Raw genomic sequence first — 10,566 nt, forward strand, 5'->3', positions numbered from 1 at the left:
AAGAAAAATTTGTTGGTACCTGAAAAATTAATGTGGAAAAATTTGAATATAAAAAAGAAAATGATTGTAAAGTGAATTTTTATTTTACACAGAAAAAAATGCGAATGGTAAAAACAACCACATACGTGTAGTTAGAAAAAAAGTAGTTAAAACTACCATATTCAGCAGCATTTTAACTACACTTCCTCAGTTAGTGAAACCAAAATGAAGTAGTTGGTTTTATGTAGTTAAAATAACTACTTTACGTAGTTGAAATAACTAACAGATGCTTGTAAATGGCTCAACTATAGTGTAGTAGTAAAAACTATTGTTAAAAATAGTTAATTTTACTATTGTGGTAGCAAAAATAACTATTTTGTATTAGTTGCAAACAAAATGAGACTTACTGTTTTTATACAGTAAATACAACCTCTGAAAGTTGTTACTTTTATGATTTATGTAGTTAAAACAACTATTTCTTACTAGTTGCAGAGAAAGAAAGAAATTTACTGTTTTCATATAGTAAAATCAATTGTTGAAAATAGTTATTTTTACTATTTATGCAGTTGAAAAGATCATTTTTTTCTACAGAGAAAAAACGTGAGTGGTAAAAACAGCCACATATGTGCAGTTCAAAAAGTGTAGTTAAAACTACCATATTCAGCAGCATTTTAACTCAACAATAGTGCAGTAGTTAAAAGTACTGTTAAAAATAGTTATTTTCGGAATCTCTGTAGTAGAAAAATATCCATTTCTTGCTATTTGCAAAATAATAATTTTTTATTTTTATGTTTAATGTAGTTAAAAGAACCAATTCTTACTAGCTTTTGGTAATTTATTTCTATGGTTGTGAGAAACATTTATTTTTATAACTACAAAAGTCATAAAAGTAACAATTTTTATGTTATTTTTACTATATGAAAATAGTAAGTTTAATTTTTTTATAACTAGTAAAAAGTGGATAATTTTACTACAGAAATTCTGAAAATAACTATTTTCAACAGTACTTTTAACTACTGCTCTATTGTTGAGTCATTTAAAATCATATACTGGCTATATTTCAACTAAGTTCTTGAGCTTAAAAAATTAGTTACTGCAACTAAAAGGAGTAGTTACTATGACTGAATATAAGAAGAATGTCCTCAAGTACAATGCGAGTCATCGTAGCGTGCGAGCGTGGTTAGGTGGTTAGGTTATCGGTTTGCGAATGTTAGGGTCGTGCGTTCAATCCCCGGCGTTGGGGGATTTTTCTCTGTTAGGTGTATAAGAATTGAATATATAAATTATATATGAACAAAAATAGGTAAGAGAAAATATAAAAAAATGGAACTCAATAATAATAAAAAACAAATAAATAATTTCATTTTACTACTTTAAATAGTTAATTTAACTATTTTTTACAGTTGTTACAACTATAATTTGTTACGGGCGCCTATAGGAACTATGAAAAATTAGTTACTGCAACTAAATGAAGCAGTTGGTATGACTAACAACAAATAGTTAAGATAACTGTTTTTGTAGTTAAATTTACTGTAAAAATGGTATTTATTACTACATTTTACAGTTAGACTAACTATTCTGTCATAGTTCATTTTACTAAATAATGTTACGGGCGCCTATAGGAACTACAGGAAATAGTAAAAAAGTAGTCAAATTTACCATATTTTTTTTTGTGTGTAGCTGGACAAAAAATATTTGCTTGCGGCAGCGATCAGGAAGGACAGTTGGGAAGAGGAAGTAATGCAGTGGGCGATAGTTCCAGTTCGCCAGTAATGGTTCACGATTGTGGAATTGTTGGACCGAAAATTGTACAATTATCGGCTGGTTCTCATCATTCGATGGTTCTCACAGCCGATGGAGTGGTTCACGTTTGGGGAAGTAATTTGGAAGGACAACTTGGTCTTCCAGGCACAACTGGTCTTGTTAATAAACCCACGAAAGTTCAATTGACAGAAAAAATTAAGCAAATTAGTGCTGGATATTATCATTCGGCATTTCTCACTGGTAAATAATAATTATACCTACTACATTTTTATTGAAATTATCATCAAATTTTACAAAAATCTGTTGAATTAAAAACTCAAAATTTTACAAAATTTACGATTGTAATTTTTTTTTTTAATTGCATTTTTTCTTTTGTCGTTTGTTTTTATTTTCTTGTTTTGTTTATTTATTTATTTTTTGTTTTTTTTTCTAAACAAAATTCTGGATTTATTTTTTTATTTTTATTTTCACAAATAAACATTAATTTCACTCAAATAAATTATATTTGAGACAAATAAACTTTAAATTGACTTAAATAAATTGTATTTGTGACAAATGAATTTAATTTGACTCAAAAAATTATATTGGAGTTAAATAAATTATATTTGATTCTAGTAAATTATATTTAAGCCAAATAAATTGCATTTGAGTCAAATAAATAATATTCGTGACAAATAAACTTTAATTTGACTCAAAAAAATTATATTTGAGTCAAATAAAGTATATTTGAGTCATAAGTAAAGTATATTTGATTCCAGTAAATTATAGTTGAGCCAAATAAATTACATTTGAGTCAAATAAATAATATTCGATGCAAATGCAAATTAACTAAATAAAAGTAATTAATTAAATTAACTAAAAAAAAGTTTACTATTTTCAGAAAGTGGTCTCGTTTACATTTGCGGCGAATCAGAAAGTGGAAAATTGGGAATCGATGTAAAATTTTCAACTCAAGCTGCACCTAAACAAATACAACTTCCAAAATTAGCGACTAAAATTGCTTGTGGAGGTCATCATACTCTTATTCTAACTGGTAAATTGTCACTCTTTTTTTTATTGTTTTTATATTTACTTTTTTTTTAAATAATATTTTTTTTTTGTAATTTATTTGGAAAGTTGTGAAAATAATTTTTGTTATTAATATTTTTAGAGGATGGTGCGATTTATTGCATGGGGAGTAATTCAAGTGGTCAACTTGGATTGGGCACAAATGTGACCGAAGTACAAACACCAAATATTCTTCCACTGGATATTTTAGAAAGTGAAACGATATCGAAAATATCCTGCGGCGAGAGTCATAGTTCAATTTTGACTGGTGAGAAAATAGTTCTAGTATTAAATTAATAAAATAAAATTATAAAATTAATTATAAAGTATTAAATTAATTCAAACTTAATAAATATTAAATCAACGAGCGAACGAGAAAATGTCGTTAGTATTAAATTAATTTTTAATTTAGTAAATATTAAATTTATATTAATAAAAAATTAATTAATTAATCTTACAGAGAATGGAAAAATTTTCACGTGTGGTGATGGAAGGCATGGAAAATTGGGATTAGAAGAAAACGAAAATAATGTTCACGAACTTACTTTTGCTGCCAGATATCAAGATCTTTTTGTTACAAATGTAATTCGTTTTTAAAAATCATAATTTTATTATTATTATTATTATTATTATTATTATTATATTTAATAAAATTAATAACATTAATTAGAAAATTTTAAACAATTAAAAAAAAAATTAAAATGGTTACTTTTATTAATTATAATAATAATATTTATTAATTAATTATTAAAATTTGTAAATTCGATTTTAATTAATTTCAGGTTTCGTGCGGCGGCTGTCATACAATTTTAATTGGTCGAAGAAGGAATTTAGGGAATCGAGAAACTGTTAATAATCAAATGGTATTTAAACTTATCTGATTCCATTAAAATTAAATTAAAATAAAATTTTCTAATTAAATTAAAATTAAAATTTCCAATTAAATTAAAATTGAAATATTAAGTAGTATTTAAACTTATCTGATTGAATTAAAATTAAATTGTCTAATTAAATTAAAATTAAAATATCCAATTAAATTGAAATTAAATTATCTAAATGGAAATTTTATTTTTAATTTTAATTAGTAATTTTAGTTTTTCTTTTGCATTAGTTTTTTATTTTCCAACATTAATTTTTCGATTTTTTTTTTCTTTCGGTTACTAAATTCTGTGCTAAATTCTTTGTACTTGATGTATAATTTACCTTTTATTTAAATTTACAGTTACCTTAAAAGTCAACTGTAATTTTTTAATATTAATTTCTGTTTAACACGTGTCGAGAATCTAAATATAAATTTTAGTTGCTCATAAAATTCTCCAGCACATATGTTTACGTTACATGCAAGTCAACACGTGATGCCTTTCCTGAAATATTTACGATCAGAAAATGTACTTTTCAGTAAAATGGAATGAAAAGTGAATCTAAATTTCTCCCCAAAATTTATACAAAGTAGAGACAAAATTCTATTAATAATTCAAAATGATTTTTTAATTTTTTAATTAAATTAATTTAAATTAAATTTTTTAATAGAATTCATTTCAAAACTATTCTAAAGCAATTTTTTTTTTTCGTATCGAAAAATGGAATTTGGAAACAAAAGTCAGGCCTCGGGTATTATGACTTTTTCGACTTATTTTCAAAAATTTGCGAATGTTTTGACTTTTTTCGAAATATTGCAACAAAAAACCACATTTTTAGTATAAAATGCAACTTATTTCGATTTTTATAAGTTGTGTGAAAAGTAACTATACAGACAAATCTTTTGAAAATTATTTTTGAATAATTTTTCTAATTAAATTTTCGAAATATACATTTTAAAAAGTTTTTGAATAATTGTGTAAAATTTAATTTATAATAATTAAATTTTTTCATCAAGTGTTTTATTACAATTTATGAAATTCAACTTTTCAAGGATTTTAATTGCAAATTTAGGAAATAACTGAATTCTCAAAAATTTTAATGAAAAATCTTTAAATGTAAATTTAAAATTAAAATTAATGAAAATTAGCTTCTAAAAATAATATTAAAATTTTTTAAAAAATATTAATTCTTAGAATTTTTTCACTTTAATTTTTCAAAATTCAATTATTTTATTTGTTTTCAATATTTTCAATTACATTTTTCAGCAAATTCGAATACATTCAAAAAAATAATATCACTACAATTTTTCAGAATTATTTTTAACATTTTGGAAAAAAAAATTGTGTTCAAAAGTTTTAATTAAAGTTCTTCAAAAACTTAATTACTTTTTTGATTATACAAAAATTCTTTTATGAAATTAAATTATTTTCAAAAAATTACATTGCAATATTTAAAAAAAAAGTAATTCTCAGAATTGTTTTATCACAACTTTTTAAGATTCAATTAACTTCGAATAAAGTAAATTAAAATTCTTCAAAAATTTGATTATTTTTTTGTATTTTTCAAAAAATTGAATTATTTTTAAAAGATTCTACCAAATTTCAATTATTTGTAAATTTTTCAATTGTAGATATGTAATTAAAAAATTATTATCTTTCAAAAATTATAAAAAAAATTTTTTTTTAAATGAATTTTAAAAATTTCTTTATAATTTTTTGAAAATATTATACCTTTATAACTAAAAAACATGGACAGTTACAGTTACAATTATTATCAAAAATTGAATTTTTGTATTTAAATAATTGAATTTTTGAAGAACTTTGGTAAAATTATTAAAAATAGTTGATTTTTTTCAAATATTTTATGACAATTTTTGAAAATTAACCTTAGAAGTGAAAATTATAACCTTCAAGTAAAAATTTTGAAAATGAAAATTAATAAAAATTAGCTATTAAAAATTATATTAAAATATTTTTGAAAAAAGTAATTTATAGATAATTTTCATTCCAATTTTTTAAAGATCAATTATTTTCAATATTTCCAATTACATATTTCCGAAAACTCAAATACATACAAAAAATAATAACATTAAAAATTTTTATAATTATTTTTAAACAGTTTTGTGAAAAAATCGCGTTTAATTTGATTATTTTTTTTTATATTTTTCAAAAATTCAATTATTTTTAAAAGATTTTACCAAATTTCAATTATTTGAAATTTTTTTAGTTGTAGATATGTAATTGAAAATTATTATCTTTCAAAAATTATTAACAAATTTTTTTTAAAAATTAATTTTAAAAATTTCTTTATAATTTTTTGAAAATATAATTACAATTATAAAAAAATTGAATTTTTATTTTTAAAATAATTGAATTCTTGAAGAACTTTTGTAAAATTATTAAAAATAATTGATTTAGAAATAAAGTTTAGTTAAAAATTGTAGAAAATATTTTAAATTTGGATGAGTTAAAGTTGCCATGAATTTTGTTATACTTTTTGAAAATAATTGAATTTCTACGAAGAAATCGATTATTTATGAAGATAATTGATTTCCAGCGAAGAAATTTACTATTGATAAAAATAATTTAATGTTTGCATGAAATTTTTAAAAATTGAATTTCTGTGAAGATTATTCAAGTTTTGAATAATTGAATTTAGAAATCAGTGGAATAGGAGAAAGTCAGGGAAATACAAAATAAATTTTTTGTGCCAAGACTAAATTAAATAAACGACTTTTTCAACTTTTTTTGCATACTTTTAATCAACTATAAGCAACTTTTTTTTGTTTCTTGAAGTCGATCGAAGGCCTGAAGATTAAAATGAAGAGAAGTTTTAGTTAAAATTAATTTTTTTAGGATCTCTCGGGGCAAAAGAAAAATCCCCTGCCACCTTTGAAAATACCAATTAGCAGGCTTCAAGCAGGAAATAATACGGAACAAGTGGAAAATGAGAGCACGCAAAAAATCGATACAAACTCTGATAAAATAAAAGATGAAGCGATAAATGACACGGAAACGAGTGAATGCGCAGAAAATAAAAGTAGTTTAGTTAACAACGCGACTATGAACGTAAACGAACATGTTGATAATTCCAATGAGAAGGAAGAAATGAATTTGGAAAATATGTCCAATAATAATGAGAATAACGATATACAGGAGAAGGCCGATATTGAAAATAGCGAGAAAGAGAATATTGAAACGGCAAAATCTTCAATTTCAAACAGCTCTGAACCAATAATAATTAATGAGAGTGAAAAAATTGAAGAAATCGCAATAATGGCCGAGGATAGAATTGAAAAACCAATTTCACCACCATTAATGGAACCACCGCCAAAGCCGCCACGACAAAAATCCGGTACCGAGAGTAATTCATCGACAGTACCATCGACACCGGTGAAAAATAATAATGATTCGCAGAATGATATAAAAAATAATGATTCAGAATTAATTTCGGAAATTGAGGAGAAAATGGTTAATGAATTGAGGGAGGATAATTCTTCGATTGGATCAATTGACACGCAAAAAACTCGATCTGCAACTTCAAAACGAGGAGGTGATGATGATGATGATGAATTGAATGGAATGAAAAACAGTGGGGAGAGTCTTGAAAAAATTAATAAAGATATTGAGGATGAGGAGAAAATTGAAGATCAGGATATTATTGATGATGCGGATGACGTTCAGTCGCCAGTAACAAAAACAGGTGAAATTCACTGAGGAAGAATATTTTTTAATTCAAAAATAAGTAGACAACCAAAAAAATATGTTTGAATTAAAGATATTTTATGTTTAAATTAAAGATATTTTATAATTGAATTAAAAGTAATTTTTATTGAATCAAACTTATTATTTATTGAATCAAAATTATTATGTTTAATTTAAAGATAATTTTTGGTTGACTTGTAACAAAGATAATTGTTTGATTCAAATATGTTGTTTTCTCAGTTTTTCTAGAAAAATTTTGCGAGACTTTCATTTTACGATAATTATTGATTTTTTTGAATAAAAATAAATTCTTTTTTCTTTTAAGGTAAAATGTCGAGACTATTTAAAAGCAAGAGAACACAGGAAGCGGTGAATGGAAATAAAGAGAGCACTGCGCCAAACTTGAAGTCGAAGGTAAAATTACTTACTTAAATTTGTATTAATTAATTTTTATAATTAATTAAACAAAATTGTTTTGAATTAAAAATTCATAATTTAATTTGTAAATTCTTATAATATTATTTATGACCTTGTAAAAAGAAACTTATCAAAATTTTTTAAAACAGTTGAATTCTATTGTGGAATTTTATTAATATTTTTGAAAATAATTGAATTTTTTTTCAGAAATTTTATTGAAACTAATTTAATAATTAAATAATTGAAAATAAATAATTGAATACTTGGGAAAATTTATAATAATTTTTTTGAAAATAATGAAATCATTGAACAGAATTTGATTATTTTTGCGAAAATAATTGAATACCTATTTCTTGCGAAGAATTTTCTTACAATTCTTGAAAACAATTGAATTCTTGGGAAGCAATTTTATTAAAATTGTAATAAAAATAATTGAAATCCTGCGAAGAATTTGATTATTTCTAAAAATAATTGAATTCTTGCGAGGAATTTTATGGTTAATGAAAATAATTGAATTGTTGCGATGAATTTTCGTAAAATTCTTAAGAACAATTGAATTAAGAAATTTATTATTTTCCTTGAAAATAATTGAATTCTTGCGAAGAAATTCTATTAAAATTGTAATAAAAATAATTGAAATCCTGTGAAGAATTTTATTATTTATGAAAGTAATTGAATTATTGCAACGAATTTTCTTTACATTTTTAAAAATAATTGAATTTCTAAAAAGAATTATATTATTTAAATGAGAATAATATAAATTATTTTGAAAAATTCAACTTAATTTATATGGAAAATAATTGATTTCTTAAAAAGAATTTTATCAAAATTTAAAAATAATTGAATTCTTTACAAAATTTTTATGAAAAGTGTAATGACAATAATCGAATTACTGACAAAAATTTTATTGCTTTTTATGAATTAAATTCTTTTGGAGATTTTTGTTAAACTTTTTAAAAATAATTGAATTCGTGTCAAGTATTATATTATTAATAAAAATAATTTAATTTCTGCCAAGGTTGAATTCTATAAATAATTAAATTCTTTCAAGTAATTTTTTAAAAAATATAATAAAATACTTGAATTTCTGTGAAAAATTTTATTATTGATAAAAATAATTGGATTATTTCAAGAATTCTTATTAAAAATGTAATGAAATTAATTGAATATTTGAGAAGAATTTTAATATATTTATGAAAACAATTGAATTTTTGCGAAGAATTTATTTTTTTTAAATAATTGAATTTTTTGTTAATATAATTGAATTTCAGAGAAGAATTTTATTATTGACAAAAATAATTGTATTCTTTCATGACATTTTATTAAAAATGTAATGCAAATAATTGAATTTCTAAAAAAAATTTATTATTTTATGAAAAGAATTCTTTGGAAGAATTTTTCGTTTAACTTTTTGAAAATAATTGAATTCCTGACAAGAATTTTGTTATTGATAAAAATAATTGAATTCTTTCAAGAAACTTTATTAAAAATGTAATGAAAATAATTTAATTTCTATTACGAAGAATTTGATTATTGACAAAAATAATTGAATTCCTACGAAGAACTATATTAAAATTTTTAAAATAGTTAATATAATTTTAAAATTAATAATTACTTTTAATATTTAAAAAAAATTATTTGCTTGTTTAAAAAAAATATAAATAATTTACAGTCCAGAACGTGTAATATTTTGTAAAAAATCTTCGAGAAGAGTTTTTTCTACAGAAGATAAAAAGAAGAGATAAAAAGTAGAAGTAGAAGAAGGAGAATGAGAAGAAGAAGAAAAGCATAGTGCCTTGAGGAAAAATCCGTCCAAGAAAAAATTGGAGCACAAAATTTTTTTTGGAAACTTATTAATAACCATAATTAATAACAAATGGTCCAAAAAATAGTGATATTTACAAGCCTTCGTAAATATATATTTACTATTCTAGTTCGTAAATAATTTTAATTAATAATGAAACTTATGAAATTATTATAATATAGATTTTTTTAAGAAAAAATAACTTATTTTCTAGTCAATGCATTGAAAAAATATTTTGTTGACAAAAATTAGAACGTTATTTTATAAATAATTATAGAATTATAGAAAACTTAAAATAATAATAGTAATACATAATTATTATTATTACCTACTAAAATTATTATTATTAATATTAATTAATATTTATTTTTAATTTAATTTTTTAATTCATATTTATTTATTAATTAACAATAAAATTATAAATACAGTTAATGTTAAATAATAATATTATTAATGTTATTATAATAGTATCAATCACGAAAAATAATTTTTATCTGGAAGAGCTACAAATTTTATTATAGTAGCGAAAATTTTTGTTGATTTAGTTAAAACTTTCTCTATTCTAGAGAAACTTAGCACTATTTCAGTTAAAAGTTATTTTCCGTTTTCTGATATTATTATAATAGTGTAATTATAATATAACTATAATAGTATTATAATATTACTATAACAGTATTATTCTTATATTATTATAATAATAATTTATTATTATATTAAATTTTTTCATTTTTATTTATATAATAATTATTTTGTTATATAATGAAATAACTATTGTGTAAATAAAATAAAAAAATCGAAAAGTACATTTTTTGTTAATATTAAAAGTAAAATCAAAACGAGAAAAAATGTGTCATTAAATTTAACTGAAAATAATTAAAATATTTTCTCACTGAGATGAAATATAAAAAATTTTTGTCATTACAAAATACATATTTTCAATGTACTTATCATATATTTACCAGAAAGAAAAAAAAAGATTCATTAGTTGTT

General features: G+C 21.8%; 1 protein-coding gene across 1 annotated transcript in view; it reads left to right on the plus strand.

The window, feature by feature from the left end:
* LOC122504688 (X-linked retinitis pigmentosa GTPase regulator-like) overlaps positions 1–9,789 on the plus strand; it is a 41,039-nt gene extending 31,250 nt beyond the window's left edge. Inside the window, exons 5-12 of the mRNA XM_043615898.1 lie at positions 1,660–1,983; positions 2,624–2,776; positions 2,894–3,058; positions 3,251–3,372; positions 3,573–3,653; positions 6,507–7,353; positions 7,681–7,769; positions 9,445–9,789. Coding sequence (XP_043471833.1) covers positions 1,660–1,983; positions 2,624–2,776; positions 2,894–3,058; positions 3,251–3,372; positions 3,573–3,653; positions 6,507–7,353; positions 7,681–7,769; positions 9,445–9,468 — 1,805 coding nt within the window. The 3' untranslated portion in view covers positions 9,469–9,789. The remainder of the gene's footprint in view (positions 1–1,659; positions 1,984–2,623; positions 2,777–2,893; positions 3,059–3,250; positions 3,373–3,572; positions 3,654–6,506; positions 7,354–7,680; positions 7,770–9,444) is intronic.
* Positions 9,790–10,566: the final 777 nt, after the last annotated feature.

This window comes from Leptopilina heterotoma, unplaced genomic scaffold (assembly GCF_015476425.1).
Source record: "Leptopilina heterotoma isolate Lh14 unplaced genomic scaffold, ASM1547642v1 Lhet_31, whole genome shotgun sequence".
NCBI classification, from domain to species: domain Eukaryota; kingdom Metazoa; phylum Arthropoda; class Insecta; order Hymenoptera; family Figitidae; genus Leptopilina; species Leptopilina heterotoma.